Source organism: Balaenoptera borealis, assembly GCF_965194805.1.
Source record: "Balaenoptera borealis genome assembly, chromosome: 3".
NCBI classification, from domain to species: domain Eukaryota; kingdom Metazoa; phylum Chordata; class Mammalia; order Artiodactyla; family Balaenopteridae; genus Balaenoptera; species Balaenoptera borealis.
Genome location: NC_138866.1, coordinates 85,415,183 through 85,434,163, shown reverse-complemented (window position 1 = coordinate 85,434,163; position 18,981 = coordinate 85,415,183). Strand labels below are relative to the sequence as shown.

General features: G+C 43.7%; 1 protein-coding gene across 6 annotated transcripts in view; it reads right to left on the bottom strand.

The window, feature by feature from the left end:
- STARD9 (StAR related lipid transfer domain containing 9) overlaps nt 1-17,352 on the bottom strand; it is a 129,970-nt gene extending 112,618 nt beyond the window's left edge. For all 6 annotated transcript variants that reach the window (XM_082388669.1, XM_082388670.1, XM_082388672.1 and 3 more), the window contains exons 1-3: nt 17,216-17,352; nt 12,713-12,782; nt 10,824-10,940 (exon numbers count right to left, since the gene is read on the bottom strand). In XM_082388669.1, coding sequence (XP_082244795.1) covers nt 10,824-10,940; nt 12,713-12,782; nt 17,216-17,262 — 234 coding nt within the window. In that variant the 5' untranslated portion in view covers nt 17,263-17,352. The remainder of the gene's footprint in view (nt 1-10,823; nt 10,941-12,712; nt 12,783-17,215) is intronic.
- Nucleotides 17,353-18,981: the final 1,629 nt, after the last annotated feature.

The window sequence follows — 18,981 nt, the reverse complement described above, 5'->3', positions numbered from 1 at the left end:
GCAAAAGCAGGGAAGTACATGGCATTTGGGGAAGAGCAAAAACCAAAATAATCAAGATAACCTGAAAAAGAAATGAGAAAGGACTAGCCCTGTCCAATACTAAAAAGTAGTAAAACAGTATGGTACATGCTTTTATGAATATTTGAAAACTTGTGTAACAGTATAGTTCTGGGACAAAAGTACGAATCGATCAATGAAACAAAACAGTTCTAAGAGACCCCAGGTGGGACTTCCCTGGCAGTCCAGTGGTTAAGACTCCGTGCCTCCAATGCAGGGGGCGTGGGTTCGATCCCTGGTGGGGGAACTAAGATCCCACGTGCTGCACAGCGTGGCCAAAAAAATTTTTTTTTAATTTTTTAATTTAAAAAAATAATAAAAGAGACCCCAGTATATACAGGAATTAAGCAAATGATAAAAATGGCTTTTACATATCAGTGGAGAAAGGATGGGTGTTCAGTAAATGGCAATGAGGCAACTGGCTAGCTATCTGGGAAAAAAAAGTAAAGTTGAAGCCCCACCGCATTTCCTACAACAAAAATATTCAAATGGATCAAATATTTAACTATTAATAAGATAAATCCATCAGTATACCAGAAAAAAAAAATGGCAAATACTTTTATCATCTCAGAATGACAGGCCTTTCTAAGCTTAGTATACTAGGAAGCCGCAAAGAAAGGTCAATAATTTGACTACATTTAAACGCACACACACGGGTGCACGGGAAAAAATTACACAATCAAAACAAAAGTAAACAGGGGAAACATGCAACATCTATGACATGGATCAATTTAATATTCTAACTGTTCTTAAAAATAATTAAGAAAAAGGGACTTCCCTGGTGGTCCAGTGGTAAAGAATCCGCCTTCCAATGCAGGGGATGGGGGTTCAATCCCTTGTCAGGGAACTAAGATCCCACATGCTGCGGGGCAACTAAGCCCACGCGCCATAACTGCTGAGTTCGCGCGCCTCAGCTAGAGAGTCTGTGTGCCGCAAACTACAGAGCCCACGCACTCTGGAACCCGCACACCACAACTAGAGAGAGAAAACCCGCATGCCACAACTAGAGAGAAGCCCACGCGCCGCAAGGAAAGATCCCGCATGCCTCAACGAAGATCCTGCGTGCCGCAACTAACCTGAAGCAGCCAAAAATAAATAAATAAATAAATCTTTTTTTTTTTAAAAAAAAAGAAAAAGATGAATACAGTAGAAAAATGGGAAAAAAATATATGAACACACAATTCACAGGGAACAAAATATACAAATGGCCCAGAAACATACAAAGATGCTCAATCCCAATTATAATAAAAAGAAAAGCCAAAAATAAGATACCATTTCTACCTATAAGATAGGCAAAGATTAAAGAGCTTTATAGCACCTAGTATGACAAGGAACGTGATAAAGTATTCTGATACACTACTGTTAAGCATGTAATTTGGTACAATCTTTTTGGAAGACAATTAGACAAAAATCTATTGAAATTTAAAATATACATACTCTCTGAACATGCAACTGCACTTCTTGAAATTTACCTTACGGTTACACTTGCAAAAATGCAAAGATGCTCACTCTAGTATTATAGTGAATAGTAGAAACATAATATAATATATATTATATAATAGAGTACAAAATTTTGGAATTATAATTATATAATATGTAATAATATATTGTATTATATAGTTAGCTGGAAATATTCTAACCATCCATCACTAGAAAACTAGTTAAACTACAATACCTTTATAGGATGGAATTCCATGTAGCATTACAACAATGAGGTAGAACTATAGGTACTACAAATAAATTAGGGACAAGATAAGTTGCATAGAATAAAGTTGAAAAACAGTACATAGAGTGTAAGTCCCTTAGTATTTTTTTTTAAAAGAGACATACTATATATGCTTACTTATGATTAGAGAATGTCTGAAAGGATAGCAAAGAACTGCCGACAGTGGTTACCTCTGGAGAATGAGATCAGTGGGGAGGCATGGAAGGGGAAGCGATTTTCACTTTTTACATTACACCCTTCTGGACTGTTTGAACATTTTCCAGTTAGCTTGTATTGCTTTTATCGCAAAATATTTTAATAAACTAATTAATCTACTGACACATTTTATGCAGTTGTCTGCCTTCTGCTGAGCATAGAACTAGAGAGAGACCTGTCCTGTTCCTTTCCCCACACTTTCCACACCCTTTTCAGAACACTGCACTTAGAAGGGGCCTTTTGTTGGTCAGCTGGACTGGCTCCCCCAAACAGAGGACCATTGAAAGGTGCTGAGAGGGGACTTGGACACGGGCTTACTGTGCAAGTATGTGGGAGAGAATTTAGCACCTGGTGATGCAGACCAGGTGGCTTCCTCTGGAGAAGGCTACTGTTATCATTCTGCCTGTGCACACGTCTGCTGTGGTGGACACACAGACCTTTTGTTCAAAGGGCTGCGCTTCATTTTATATCCTCTTGTTCACATGATTTTGCAAATCAGTTTTTCCAAAGACCCTCAAAGTGATCACCTCCATCATCATTTCTTCAAGCAATTAATTGACAATCCTTATAAACCCAGGACAAATTCAAGTGTAAAGGGAGCAGAGTATGGGGCAACTTCTCAGCACTGCAGATGCAAGCAAGAGAACTTCTGGGGAACATCAAGGACACCTAGCTCAGGACCTCTATCTGTATTTATGCTTAGGCTGCACCAGGTTTCCAGTTGAGTATCAAAATTTGGGCATGCCGCCCCTACAGATAACCTCTCTCCCAAGCCTAAATCTCAAGGACTCCAGATACAAACAGAAATTCCTGTTACCCTTGACTCACAGAGGAGAAAAAAGAATCTAAACAAGCTGTTGCATTTTAAAAGATTTCTCTAGTTTCTGCGTTCATTTTTGTAAAGGCATCCAGCACCAACAGCAAGCATTAAGTGTCAAGGATCTCTGTTCTTCAGATTTTTCTATGAGTCTAAAAGCTACCCTTTAAAAATTCATCATCAAGTTTCTAGAGAGGGGAAAAAATGAGTTAGAAGAAGCCAAAAGAATGACCTTATTCCTTTAAAATCCAGCCCATGGACATGCTTATGGAGCTGAGCAGCTGTGCTATTGGCAGAGGGAACTTACTGAAATGAAGCACTCATGGTAATCTCCCTTCCCCCACTCATGCCAGAAGAGCCCCATCCAATTATTGCACAAAAAGGCTTTTTCTTACAAACTTCTCTCCCTTCAACTTCTGTCTCCATCTTGGTTGGGAAGAAATACCACTAGCGATGGAATGTACACAGCTCTGCAAATATTCATGAGAAAATCCTTTGACGCCCACACGCTGCCCAGCTGCCCCAGCACATACATGCATTAGGGAAAGGGATACACAGAGAAATTCATAGATGTCTATGGTTCTCCAGCTTAGGCAAAGTGCAAGGCCTCCTCAAAACAGGCAGCAAGATTCAAGAAGACAGAGTGCTAACTTATCACTTATCCACTGAACCATAAATTGAATTATCAACCCAATAACCGTTAACTGATCATTTAAGATGTGCAGCACTGGAAATACAGAAATAAATAGAGCTGTGTGTGGTGCAGCGTTTGAGAGCTTGGACTTTGGAATCACACAGTCAAAGGTTTGAATGCTGGTTCCACCACTTGGTTGTGTGACCCTCAAGCAAGCTACTCAACCTATCTGAGCCTGCTCCTGTACCTAAATTGGAGATAATAATATCTACCGTAAAAAGTGATATACCCCTAACCCCTCTGTGAACTCTCAAATTCCTTCTCACCTTAGTTTCTTCTTCATGTTTGCCCCTCCTCTTGCTCCTCCAAGGTCCCTCTTCAGTTTCAGTAGCTCTTCCACCTTCTCTCCTCTTTCCCCAAAGCCTTCATTCATACTCCAAGTTCAGGAGATACAAAAGAAGTGACAGCCATACCCCTCTCCGCCTCGCCCTACTTACTTTCCAAAGCAGGAGATCATAGATCACTTGTCTTCATCTTATAATGGGTTGCAGTCCCCAGACAGAAATGCTGCTTCTGTGGCAGCAGAAACTAGCCCCAGCCTGGTCACGTTGCAGAACCTATGATAATAGTCACTCAATACCTTCCCACCCCCAGACTACTAGATGGCAATAGTGTAATTCCCTCACCTTGACGAGTACAGAGCCAGAGTCTCAAGAACAAGATCTTTCCTTGGGATTCTGCTAAGCAGCACACTTCCTGCCCTGCAGGAAACTATGTGTTGCAGTTCATGATCCCGTCACTGGAACAAGCAACAGGCATTTCCCTGCAACACCAAGCACAACTCTGGACCAGCCAAAAAAAGAGAAAAAAAATCCCGTAACTACTATTTTTGTCTCTCTAGGCCTTCATCTTTAAAATACGGGTCATGATGGTCTCTAGCATTTCTTCTAACACCAACATTCTGGAATTCTAAAGTCAAACTATTTAGGTGCCACATATCCAGATTCAAAAACTCTGCACAAGTTACTCTTCATGTCTTTATAAACAATCCTCTGCAATTTAATCTGAAATCCTCTATTTTCTCCAAATGGCAATGAAGACCAGCTGGTTCTAATGCTCCATAAACTATTAAAATCATCATGTTCTGTACCTGTAGAGCATTATTATTACCTGTCTTCCCGTCTCCGGAGCAACATTCCTTCATTAAATAATCACATGCAGAATGCACATGAGGTGCACTACACTGACAGTGGCTTTCCTCTTGGTTCCTGCAGCCAGCCCTTTAATCATTTTGGGGTGTGTGGGGTTTTCCTCTGAAGCCTCTCTAAGTTCCTAACATCCTCAAGCTGAAGTCCGGAGCTGGAGAAAATACTCACCAAAGAACCTGTAACAAACGCACATGCACGAGCAAACACACACACACACACACACACACACACACACACACACACACACACACACACACACACACACACACACACACACACACACGCTCTTCCCCACCTTGCCCGTTGGCAGGGCTCTTTGGGGGTAAGCAATGGATGTTCTCTGTGTGTTGTTTGGTGTTCAGTGTATTATGGAGATGAAACAGTGTTAAAACAACAACAAGCATAATCACATTGCTGCTATAATTTCAGTTTTGAATTTGGTAGCTGTGGGGAGGAAATCTCTGCTCACTCACACGATATTTCATCTGGAAAAGCTACAAGTGTTTTAACTATTGTGTTTTAGCCAAATAACAGAGCATTTTAAAATAAAGATTCCCAGGAGAATAGAAGCAATTACGTCCCACAAGGGCTGGGTAGCTTTTTGTTCCTGACGCACTTTCTGTTGACTCAGTCTACGCTTGTTTTGACAGCCACTCACAGTCCTTGGTGGGTAAAGCTGAGCTAATGCTCCTCATGGAAAGTTTTACAAACATACAATCACCCAAACACAAAATGCTTGTGCAGAGGACTCCCGCTCCAACAGATGTTCCTGACCAGGAGGAAGGGAGGGAAGTTGACTTTCCAAGTGGAGCATGCTGATCCCAGAAGGGATCACAGCCAGATTCAAAGAAGAGATTTTCAAATCTAGTTCAGCTCTTAGAAAGAAGCATGGGCCTCACTTCTCTTGTACTGTGATAGTGGTAATCACAACAGGGACCCAAGCCACAGCACTCATGACCTCACTTATTCCACTTTTAGCTGTCAAGCCCTGGGCTGAACACGTCACATCATTATTTGTTTCCTCTTCACAGTAACTCAAGCTGAAGAGACTAGGACTCAGAGAGGTTAAGTAACTTGTCCCAAAGTAAGCCAGCTGGTAAGTGGCTGTGCCTGAATTCAAATCCAGGTCTAACTTCAAGAGAAGAAGCCAATTAATATAGATTCAAGGCAGATAAAATGCAGGTCAATTTTTAAGAAAAGCCTTGGCTGCAAGTCCAAATGTTAATAAAGACTGAAAACACAATTAGGTCAGTAACGACCTCCCTTAAGAATTGGACACTGGGGACTTCCCTGGTGGTGCAGTGGTTAAGAATCCGCCTGTCGACGCAGGAGACACGGGTTCGAGCCCTGCTCCGGGAAGATCCCACATGCCGCGGAGTAACTAAGCCCATGCACCAAAACTACTGAGCCTGCGCTCTAGAGCCCGCGAGCCACAACTACTGAGCCCGTGTGTCATAACTACTGAAGCCTGCGCGCCTAGAGTCCACGCTCCGCAACAAGAGAAGCTACCGCAATGAGAAGCCCGCGCACCACAACAAAGAGTAGCCCCTGCTCACCGCAACCAGAGAAAGCCCGCACACAGCAACGAAGACCCAAAACACAGCCAAAATAAATAAATTTAAAAAAAAAATAGGATGCTGATGACATCAGGCTTGTGGGGTAATGGACAAGTCAGGTAGTATAATCCCCTGCTAGTCCCCATTCACTATAACCTTTTCTCTCTCTCTCTCTCTTTCCCTTCACCCTCTCTCCTCAACTTTCCATCTCTTCCTTTTCCTATATCCCTCTTTTTATGTTTTTTACACTGTAGTTTAGCAAAGAATATGAACTCTGCATTCAGATGATCCTGTGTTCAAATCTAAGACTCATTTTCTTATTGTGTGACTTTGGGCAGATCATGTAATCTCTCTAATCCTAAATTTCCTCAACTATAGAAGAAGAGTAAAATCTTCTACCTTTCAGGCTGTTGAAGGGATTAAATCAGATAATATGCATAAAGAGAGGACCAGGTCACTAGCAGACTAAATGAGATTTGTTTAATTTTGAGAGTCAGTGAGGCTTGGTGGACACAACACACAATTTAGAGCCGGACGGTCTTGGGTTTGAATCCCTGCTCTACCACTTACTGGCTAAGTGACTCAGGCAAGTCTTGTAGCCTTTCTGTGGCTCGGTTTCCTTATCTATAAAATGGAGTAAATAATATCGGGTTAATAGATTTTGGAAGAAAGTCAAATGAAATGATAAACATTTAGAGTCTATAGATATTTAACAAGGAAGCTGCCTCTCAGCAGAACTTGCAGTAGCTGATTTGCTCTCTAGAGGCTCATATTTGTTGACACCTGATCTATGTGTTCAAGTGTGTCACCACTAAGGACTGGGAAGTGCTAAAGCACAAAGGAATTTTAATCTTGAACCTATCTTTTGAGGCTGTAACATAAACATAAAGAGAGGGAGGTAGAGTGGTACAATGCAATGCAAAGGCCACCACAGCAAGCAAGGGTCCAGTCCCACTTTGGCATTAACTGCCCGTATAAGTCCATGTAAGTTACACGCTGTATCTGGAACACGAGAGGGTGGCCTAGATGAGTGGGCCTTTCCTGGAACAATCGTGATTGTCACGATTGGGACTGCTACTGGCACCTAATGGGTAGAGGCCAGGGATGCCGCTAAAGATCCTACAATGCCCAGGACAGACTCCCTACAACAAAGAATTAACCAGCCAAAATATCAACAGTGCTAAGGTTGGGGAAGCCCGGCCTAGATGACTGCTAAGTTCCCTTCAAGTTCTAACGCTCTAAGAGCCTATGAGGAGAAGGCAACACCAACACTGAACATGTGACTTCTTGTCCACAACCATCAAGCAATGCCTTATGATGTTGCTCAAAATCCCCCTAAGGCCAGTGGGGAAAATTCCCCCTCAGATATCTGGATATTCTGAAATCAGTGCTGTACTTCTGAGGGTGATGACAGTCCTTCCTTCACAAAAGGAGGCACAGTCCTCCAGGGACTTGGTCCCTTACTCTTTGCAATGAGAGTCGGTGTTTCCAAAGCCATGAGATTCCTTTAGGGCAAGAAGATGATGTAAATGAGTCTGAACAGATCAGAATGATACATGGTACACACAACAGCAGAGGTGAATATCAAGTATTAATACATCATGCTAAGTGAAGTAAGCCAGACTCAAAAGGCTACCTACTATTTTATTACATTTATACAACATTATGGAACAGACAAAACTGTAGGGAAGAAAACAGATCAGCAGTTGCCAGGGGCTGGGCAGGTAAGAACAGTCTGACTACAAAGGGACATGAAGGAATTTGGGGGATGATGCACTGTTTTACATACTTATTGTAGTGTAAGTTATACAACTGTATGTGTTTGTCAAAACTCACAGAACTGTACACTAAATGGTGAATTTTACTGTACCAAAATTATACTTCAATAAGACTGGCCTCTCTACCCCCACCCCCCAAAATACAATCACAAAGACAGTAGAGAGGATTGCTGTACTTTGGGAGAGGATGAAACAGATGACATCTAAGTGCTTTCTTATGCCAAGTCCTATGATTTTATGATAATCTGCCTTTCCTACCCCTGGTGACCTCAGAGCCGTAATGATTAGGGTTGAGACTGGGCTCCAATTTCTGTGTCAAAGCAATGAGTCCCTCCAACCAAATCATGTGGATGTGAGTCTTGCCACCATTCTGGGACCTCTGGCCCTTCTCCAGCCTGTGACAGAGATTCCTTTCCTTCCCTCTCGTAACCTGACCAATGAGTGCCTTAGACAATTAGTAAACAAGCCAGAATAAACCTTAGGAGACACTGGTTTTATCTCTCTGCACAGGCTTCCTGTCCAAATGCCATTTGATCTTTCCACTGAACTTCAAATCAGGCAACAGAAGAGGAATCATATTTATGAATTCCCCTCCTCTATGGGCTTCTGGGTTTCCACTAGGTTATTTTTATACACTTAAGCTACATAAATATAAAAAGTGAGCCTCATACCAAAATTATACCTGAGCTTGCTGATATATAGATATAGATACGTAGTTTTGTTTTGTTTACACATACTTCCCAGATTATCTATCAAACGTTACACAAAATAGTTAATGTTTCTTATGTACAGAACAGTCCTAAGTGTGCTATGGCCAAGAAGGATGGAAAGAGCCATCAGGATGCTCACACTTTCTGCTAATAGACCACTGTCTTCGATACCACAAATACAGTCACAACGGTGAACTGCTTCAGGAGTCCCATGCTCTTATTTGAGAGTCACTTCCTTTCCTGGCTCTTCTTGGAGGATCTCAGTGGAACAATACAAACACCAGTAAACAGATACCTCATACCTGCTTGAGTGCTGGGATAAGAGTCAAGGGCCACAAGATAAGCCTGGACCTGCCAGTGCCCTCATCCTCCAAAGGATGGAGAAGACTTGGTAGGGGCCAGGTAATACCCACACTGCCCCTTTCTGCTGAGCATTTACAGCAAACACATTGTGACTACAGAAGTGGGGTGCTCATATTATAATAGAAGGGACCCACTGAAACAACAAATCCCACAGTGGTCTAGGGTCTTGTTTCCACATGTTCCTCTCAGAAGAGAAGGATGGGGAATTATACTTCCATGGTTTAGAATTATCCAATCATCTTTAGAAGTCCAATCATCTTCAGAAGTCTGCATCAGCAGAAAATCAGTACAGGCAGACCTCGGAGGTCTGCTTCCAGACCAACACGATAAAGCAAATAATTGCAACAAAGCCAGTCACATGAATTTTTTGGTTTCCAAGTGCATACAAAAGTCACGTTTACACTATACTGCAATCTACTAAGTGTGCAATAGCATTATGTCTAAAAAACACTGCACATACCTTAATTTGAAAATTCTTTATGACTAAAAAATGCTAACCATCATCTGAGCCTTCAGTGAGTCATAGTGGCAACATCAAAGATCACTGACCGGGGATCATCATAAAAAATATAATAATAATGAAAAAGTTATAAATATTACGAGAATTACCAAAATATGACACAGAGACACAAAGTGAATAAATGTTATGAAAAATGGCACAGATAGACTTGCTTGATGCAGGGTGGCCACAAACCTTCAATTTGTAAAAAATGCAGTATCCATTAAGGCAATAAAGCAAAGTGCAATAAAAGGAGGTATGCCTATGCTGTCCTCCAAGTCACTCAGGCTTGATAACATTGTTTCTTTGGCATAATTAGGAAAAGTTTCACAAAAGACTAACATACTTAGTAGAAAACACACTTTGGCTTTTTATTCAAAGATGTATGCACTGATAGGCAATGGGTCTAGGGTTCTCCCCCAGATTTTTCCATTTTCAATGTTTTTTCCTAAAGACATATGCCTCTAGTATTCTCTTTCACATGTAAGAAAGAACATCTGAAAGGCCAAATAAATGATTTTTCTAATTTTAGAAAGGACCCTGGCAGCTGCTAGGATGAGGACTATTGTCTGTGGTCACAGACTTGAATCAGGCAAGGCTTGCTGGACGTCATGGGGACTAAATGCATGACCTTTGACAGTGCTCCAACCAGGACAAGGCTGCTGCTTCACAGAAACAGACAGAAGTCCTGTAGACCCACCTGGCCAGACCTGCTGCCTCAGAAACTTATGGGAGAGCTAATCAGCAGGAAGGGTGACCTACAGCACCAGCCAGTAAAGGCTTGGCTCATCCTCTCAATCCTCAGCAGATGAACAGAATTCGCCTCTTACATACATTGCAGGTTGGCAGAATAGCTGTCCAGCCCTTTACACTCGGCCTAGGAGCACAAGCCTAAGACTCAAAGAAGATACCAGTCTCTACGACTCATGGGCCCTTCTGCTGCATACAACACAAGGTCAAGTTTGAGGTGAGCCCATTCACCTACCACAGGAGCAGAACACTGCCTGAACTACCTCGTACCCATCTGAAACAGAGGGAGGTCCACGCCTAAATGGACACTAGTCAATTTCCGTGCCCTCAACAAGCAGTCTTTTCTTATCTCCTTTGCTCTTTCTGCAACTGATACCTCTCACTACCACTTCCCAGATCAAAACATCATTAGTTTCTGACCAAACTACCATAAGTAAGAAATAGCCAGGGCCCAGATTCCATGTTAATTTCCCAATAACTATCCAATTATAAAGACCTGGGGAGAGTGAAGGAAGGAAAAATGACATTACCACATCCTGAGATGCATACTGGGGGTCCTCTGGGTTGACTGACCAGTAGCAGTAATCAAAGCCAAATGCCACAACCTTCTCCCGGGAGTCGCCAAAGCCACTGGGTCGACCGTCCACCTAAAATCAAACATAGGATCCAGTGTCTTCTCTACTATCAGAATCTGGCCAGTGGCACTTGATTCCTCTCTGCTGTAGCCAGAGATACCTGGACTGATCATGAGAATCTTTATCATATCTACCGGAAAAAGGAAAAGTAACATTTGTCTTCATCTTGTTAGGTACAATGAAGCCCCAGAGAATTAAATGCCTGTCTATCATACTATCACATATCAACCCACATAAGAACCAGCCCTATGAGGCATAAGACAGCTTGGGAGAAAAATCCTTTCCTTCTCTGGGCCTCTTCTTCTTGTATCATTTCTTCTCTAAGTATTTCTGTAGAAGATACTGGTAGTGCCTGAGTAATTCAGTCCCTGGGCGGGACAGGCTCTATCAACCTAGGGCAAACACAGAGGTCATTGGGGTATCCACCCCCAGTGAATGAGAAAGCATGTTGGACAGAAGAGTTAGGACCACTCCAACTGCCCAAGGTAGATGAGGACAGAGCCAGAGCTTGGAACTGTACTGACCTCCAGGTACTGGGGAGAATGGCATTATTCACAGAAATGCCTATCTTACTATTTAAAATGTAGACTCTGGACAGGGAGAAACAATCCCTTGAACTAGGTACCACAAGCCACAATAGAATGAGGCTGCCAGAATGACTAAGAGATTCTTAGTGAATAACTGGCCTCAGGGAAGTAAGCAGTCAGCGAGGTGTGCAGGGGGCAGATTAGAGTTTGATCTTGGCCAGAATTTACTCTTAACCAAAAATATGGGCTCTCAGAACAAAGCAGCTGAAGTGATTAAGCAACAGAGACATAAATAAGAGACAGCAGAGAATGAAAGGTCTTTTGTCCCCGGGGAGCTCCTGTTGAAAGTCTGGCAGGCTTCTCTTTCAGCAGAGAGCTACTGACAAAAGGAAACAGATCACATCATAGGAGTAACACAAGAGTGGGCATGGCTGGGGGCCCTGGGATCCAGATAACCTTCATTCTGCAAGTCAGCTTCCTCAGCTCCCAGGAACGCTGAGTACCTGCAAGCTGACCACAGCAATAGTCACATGGCCGGCTGCCCTGTCCCTCTCCACTGCTCAAGGGCCATTTGTTCTTTCCAAAGAATCCCTTCCACTTTCGCTGGCCTGGGAAATGGAGGAATGGGATGGAGGAAATTAGCCCTAGGAAGGGGTGAGGGGTGGAGGAGGAAGTTGCCAGTATTTGTCCAATCGTGACTCAAAGATCAGTCAGATCTGTAAAAGAGAATTTGTAGCAAGACTCGGGCTAGTGACCGACTCTCTTCTGAGATCTAAAGTCTCTTACTTGGCCTTCACTATGGCCAAAAAAAGAGTCCTGCATTAGCAGATGCATACTAAAAGCCCTGGTAATGCTTCTAGATGAAGTGATATCCAATAAGAGGCTTGAGCCAAAGTCTAATTGGTGGTCGGGTGAGTTAAATATACGCATGGATTGTCCCCAGCATGATTTAAGCTGGCCACAGCCCCCATAACACTCTTAGTGTTTACTTTCAGAACAACCACTGACCAGTTTCCAAAACAGCTGTACCCCACTGATGTGGGCTGCAGCAGCCACATCCCTGGAACTTCTTTCCTGCTGTATTTTTATATTTGCTTTGTGGTTGCTCAAAGCTCTTCCCACAGTTCCCCTTATCTGCCCTTCCCTCTCCCAATCCCCCTCTTTAAACACATTCACATACCCACCTTCACCCGCAGAAGCCCTGTAATAATACTAGCTCCTCAGTGGAAAGAAAAAGGAAAACAATTTCAGGCTTACCTTTAAATTCCTGATTTTTGCCACTTTGCCATCAACTTCCACAATAATTCTTCCCCCTTCTTTGGTCTCCCTAGAAACAAAACACAACCCATATGAGAGGAAATATTGCTTCTTTAAGTTAATCAAGAAAAGAGGCACTTCCTTGGTGGCACAGTGGTTAAGAATCCACCTGCCAATGCAGGGGACAAGGGTTTGAGCCCCGGTCTGGGAAGATCCCACATGCCGCGTAGCAACTAAGCCCGTGCGCCACAACTACTGAGCCTGCGCTCTAGAGCCCACGAGCCACAACTACTGAGCCCGTGAGCCACAACTACTGAAGCCCGCACGCCTAGAGCCCGTGCTCTGCAACAAGAGAAGCCACCGCAATGAGAAGCCTGCGCACCACAACGAAGAGTAGGCCCCGCTCGCCGCAACTAGAGAAAGCCCACACACAGCAACGAAGACCCAATGCAGCCAAAAATAAATAAATAAATAAATACATTTATTTAAGAAAAAAGAAAGAAAAGAGCAGCTGAGAACAGCGCTATTGGGACAAAGTGTTTCCCTACTGCTGTCTCCATAACTGGGGTGCCCGTCTCCATAAATGGCTATCAGCATCATATCAAGCAGTCCCCTGGTTGGCACTCTTCCCTGGATTATTAGAATTTGGCTTGGGAACAGTGAAGAGTGACCGTTGTTGGGCACCCTCTATGTGCCAGGCACTGTATTAAGTAGAGTATGTACTATACGTCATCTTATGCAATCCTCTTAACACACCCTCCTGACATAGCTTCCTAACATATCTTCATTTTTTCAGAATGAAGACTAAGGCTGAGAGAAATTATGTAACTTGTCCAAGGTCACACAGCTAGCAGTGGCAGAGCTGAAATTTCAACCCAGATCTGTCTAACCACAAAGCCATATGACTTAGAAAGCAGGCTTGGAAACCACGGAGAATATCCTCTGCTCAGCACACAGCATGGCATCACTTCTCATTTTCTCTGATATTCTGAGCACAGAAAATAACGAAAAAGGTTTTGGAGTCCTCTCTGTTGAGACCTGAGAACATGCTTCCCAAATCCTTTCATTATGTCTTCCTAAATCAGAATGAGAGCCAAGATCCTTAAGAATCTTCCTGAACTGCAGTTCTGTAGTAACACTGCTAACAACTATCCAACCCCTAAATTCACTTTAAGGGGCTTAATCCATATGATCCACATACCTTAGGGCCAAAATGAATGGAATACACTCCATTCTAGATATGAAATCCTTTTTCACAGCATAAAGAACTTAGCTAAAGTGCTTAAGGTCAGAATGTTAATAGATGAGAGTTAACTCATTGGCACTTTTTCTACTACAAAGAAAGTTATCAATTAAATTACTCCTGGCCTGAGACCTGAAAGTTGAGCAAATATATTCAGTCTCATTTTTATCTTTCCCCAGGGTTTCCAGGATGTGACCTTGAGGATTTGGGGGCTGGGGTGGGGGGGGCAAGGGGTGCACAGTGAGACAGGGGTCTTTACATTTAAGATTATTTTTTTAAACCTGTCAGTGTGTTTGGGATAAAGCCCTGGATAAAAAATTTCCCTCTCCCAGGTGATGACATTTCTGGTACTTAAATTTCCTCAAGGCCCTGATGCTCTGTCTTTCACATTTCATACAAGACAGTACTTAAGGCAGCAGGGATATTCTTTGTCCCCCAGGATCATAAAACTACACCTCCTGCCCCCAGCCCTCAGCTCTCCCAAAGAAAATCTTTCATCTTTGGTGTTAAGATAATTTTTTTTTCCTTTCTGCATTTAAAAGTAGGTTTTATTCTCCTTCCACCCATTATAAAATACACAGGTTATAGTAAATTTGGACAATAAAGAAAATAAGGGGGAAAATATGCAATAACGTTTGCAAATCTATTTAATATTTTAAAGTAAGCCCTATTTTGAGGATTTATCTAGGACTTTTTAGCATAAAGCAGCCGAAAGAAAAAAGGGTCTTGAACTTGACCTCTTGACAGAAAGATATGACACTAAAGGTGGGTGAGATGCTGTCCCTCCCCTGCCTGGACCACTGCCATTGGTAATCTAGTGGTTCCAAAATATTCTAAAACAAAATGAGGACAAATTAAAGTTGAGCAGAAGAGAAAGAAAGGGCACCAACCTCAACTGGGCAGCGGACTGCACAGAGCTCAAAGGAAGCCTACTGATGCCTCTGGGTCCTGAATTCTACCAACAGGCATTCATTCCTTAGGGTTAAAGATTTTGCACAGGAATAAATACTCCGTTACACGTTTACTCCTAGGACAGTGTTTCTCAAAGCATGGTCCACAGGTTACCTTCATCAGAATTATGGGAGAAGGTGGGGCTAGTTAATTGGAACTCCTGTTAACAACTTGCAGTATAACAAGCTTCCCAGGTGGACTGTATGTCTCCTATAATTTGAGAATCACTGCCCTAGAGGAGAAAATAACCCAGCCATTTCCACTGATCTATTCATTTGTAAAACTTAAAAAAAAAAAAGCTAAGAAGAGGGAGGAATAAAAGCAGGTGTTAAAAATTATATAGCTAGCACTTCACTGGACACTTAAAATGAGCCAGGCTCTGTTCTAAGTATTTTTAATATACCCTTTCATTTGATCTTCACAAAAAAACCCATTAAAGTAGTTACACTATTTCACAGATTTAAAAAGAAGAGCACAGAAAGGGAATATGGTGCATGAAAAGTAACTTTTGCCAGGGCAGTGGCTAGTGTTCCAGAGCCTACAGTATTGGCAGAAGAAAACATGTTCTCTCAATGATGGATGATTTGGGACAAACAAGGGGCAGCATCTTATAAGGAGACATGGATTTTCTGATTATGGGAAACAACTGTGAGGTAGAAGGGAGGGCACCAAAGCCATTTCCCATATTATCATTTTACTGATGGTCTACTCTAGTCCTACTGAGCAAACAGGCATCTGAGAAAGAAGTCCAACTTTTCTGTTATCTCAGGAAGGAGCGGCTTGGTCTGGTGAAAGGAATCTCGGCTCTTACCTACTTTTAGATCTTAAACAAGACCATTTTCTCATCTGGAAAAATTAAAAATGGAAGCTTGACCTCTAAGATTTCTTGCCAAGTACCACATAAGATCCAATGACTTTGTTAACTGAGTCTGTGCCTCCCAAATAGTTCCAATATGTGCCTTCAGGTCCCAAACCACATTCTGCCACCTTTATCTCCTACCACTCATCTCCCTCCACACACCGTCTCCTCAAACAACTGAAACGTTTCTGTTTCCTAACAGCCTAAGTCCTTCACTCTCAGTGTTCTCACACAGAGGGCTCTTTACACCTTCTCCACCTGTCAGCAGACTTTAGCAGCTGTTTTAAAAGCATTTGGGTTCAAGCACCAACCCTTCTGTGAAGCCTTCCCTGACTTTCCAAACCTATGAGTGGAAAATCAGTCAGAAGGGAAAGAAATTATGCGGCTGGACCCTGGATGCCTCAACAGCTGAGAAGTACAGGATCAGATTCACGCGTGAGGAAATGGGCACTGACTACGTTGAGGGAAGGGGTTAAAATGACTTCCCCTTCTTCCCAGTTCTGCTGTCGAGCACCGAATGAAACCACCATCTCTCTGAGCCTCCGTTTCCCTCTCATACCTTACAATCTGCTTTCCTCCACATCTTCACAGAGAAACCCATGTGCACTCAGGGACGCACACAATTCTGCCCCATTCCCCACAGGTACACCAGAGCCGCCAAGAAGAGACAGGAGACCGCCCGATCCCTCTCCCCCACGTGAGATACTTTCCCAGCCCTTCTCGGTGTACCCAGGGAGAAAGGCCCACACCATGCATCAAGAAAGAGAAAAACAAATACCGTATGCTAACACATATATATGGAATAAAAAAAAAAAAAAAAGGTTCTTAAGAACCTACGGGCAGGACAGGAATAAAAACGCAGATGTAGAGAATGAACTTGATGCGGGGAGGGGGAAGGGTAAGCTGGGACGAAGTGAGAGAGTGGCATGGACATATATACACTACCAAAGATAGCTAATGGGAAGCAGCTGCATAGCACAGGGAGAGCAGCTCGGTGCTTTGTGACCACCTAGAGGGGTGGGATAGGGAGGGTGGCAGGGAGACGCAAGAAGGAGGGGATATGGGGATATATGTATGCGTATAGCTGATTCACTTTGTTATAAAGCAGAAACTAACACACCACTGTAAAGCAATTACACTCCAATAAAGATGTTAAAAAAAAAAAAAAGACGAGCCGCGGCCCCTCAAAACTCCTGCTGGCAGGACTCCAGGGACACAGGGTAGGCCAACCTGAGGCCATCCACTAACCGCTACCCGCCAGGGCACTAATCGAAAACCCAACCCGAGCGAGACTTTGTCCCGCCAGGCTTTTACAGTTTCCGGACGCTGGACCCTTGGGCCACTTTGTGTCTGATTTCTCCGCGCCAGAATTACTGGAGGGAGAGGCGAGGACCTCGCCCTCCTCTCAGCTCGTTTGACGCCTCAGGCGACCCCTCCCGCCTAGACTCACCTCTTGCTGAGGGGCCGGACTCTCACGGCCACCCGCACGTTGGCCATCCCTCGGGCCGAGGCTCAAGTCCCGCAGGTCGGCCCAGCAGCAGCATCCCCAACCCCAGCCCGAAGCCAAGCCCCAGCCCAGCCCAGCCCCAGCTCCGCCTGCCCCACGCGCCTCACGGGACAACCCCGCCCATATGCGGGCGGATGCCCGGCCGCGGCGATGCCTGCCGAACCTCAGCCAATCCTGAGCTCGGTGGACAGGAGGACGCCCGGGCCGCCCCGCCTCGCTCCTCCCACGCGCCTCACGGGACGGCCCCGCCCACGAGGGCGCCGGCTGCCCGACCCGGGCGGTGCCTGCGGAGCCTGGACCAATCCTGTCGGGGTAGGGAGGGCGCAGATCCTGGCTGGTTGGGGCTGGCTCCCGCCTACTAGGAACTAGCTTTTGTTCTCCCAACGTGCGACAGTGGTATAAAGTCGAGAAAATCCGTTAAGTTTAGTTTACAGACTACAAAGTAATTTGCTAAATACTTTTATTCGCTGCGTTCGCCTGAGCTGTCAATTCTGTGGTTAAATTTTAGGGACAGAAATGAAATGGGGAACACCGATGTTTTTGCAGTTCCCTGCAAAGGGCATCGCCTTTCTTTGAAGAGGCACGGGAGTTGAAGGAGTTTAGAGTGCTCGCTGGCGAGCTTCTCTTGATCCTGCTGGAAGCTCATAGCCGCCCTGACAGAGTTCGTGATCCTGGCGGGGAAACTATCGGACCGAACTGGTTCATTAATTCATCCAAGAAATAGCTACTTGGGGTGTGCTCAGAGCAGGGGGCCTGAAGAAATGGCTCGTGTGTTTACAACACACCCGACAGGAATCTGGGTTCATTGTGAGAAGGGGCACAAAGCTTGTGGTCTTCCTATGAGCAAATACCCAACACGTGTTCCCCTGCACCTCCACGGGGCTGCTCGGCAGGACCAGTGTGACAGGGCTCAGTATTGGAAGGAAACCTACGGTATTTAGTGGGGGAGTTTGCCACCTAGAGCCTGTCCGGTCCACGCGTGGGTGGGCCATGAGTAGTCTTACAGACATAAAGGCTTTGAACCTCTCTTTTCAAGGAAAAAATAATAGATTCCAACTATATGCCATTCTGGAAAAGGCAAAACTATGGAGACAATAAAAAGATCAATGGTTGCCAGGAATTTGGGGGTGAGGAGAGATGAATACACAGAGCACAGGACAGAAGTTTTTATAAGCGGTGAAAATACTTTGCATGACATAATGATTTTATGTCACCATACTTTTGTCCAAACCCGTAGAACGTGCAACACTATTCAGTTCATTAAAGTGAACCCTAAGATGAACTGGGGACTTTGGTGATTATGATGTGTCAGTGAAGTTCATCCTTGGTTTAAAAAAAAAAACAGAGTAGACGTTTTTGGCAAAACTTTTGTTTCACTTTTATATATGTATACATATTATATATGTGTGTGTGTTTGTTGGATTGTGATGTAAAATGTACCTTTTAGATCAAAAAAGTTTGCAGGCCACTGTAGTTATACTGGCAAATAAAAGCACAAATTAATCTAAAAAAAAAAAAATAGCTACTGAGTACCTACCAAGAGTCAAGGGCTGTTCTAAGGCCCTGAGGATACAGTCCTAGCCTTCATGGAAATTAGAATCCACAGGGAAGGGAAGAGAGAATAAATACATGAATATATAATATGTCAAAATGTGCTAAATGCAATTTTTTGGAAAAATAACGGTAAGGAGATTCAGTAATGATCTCTG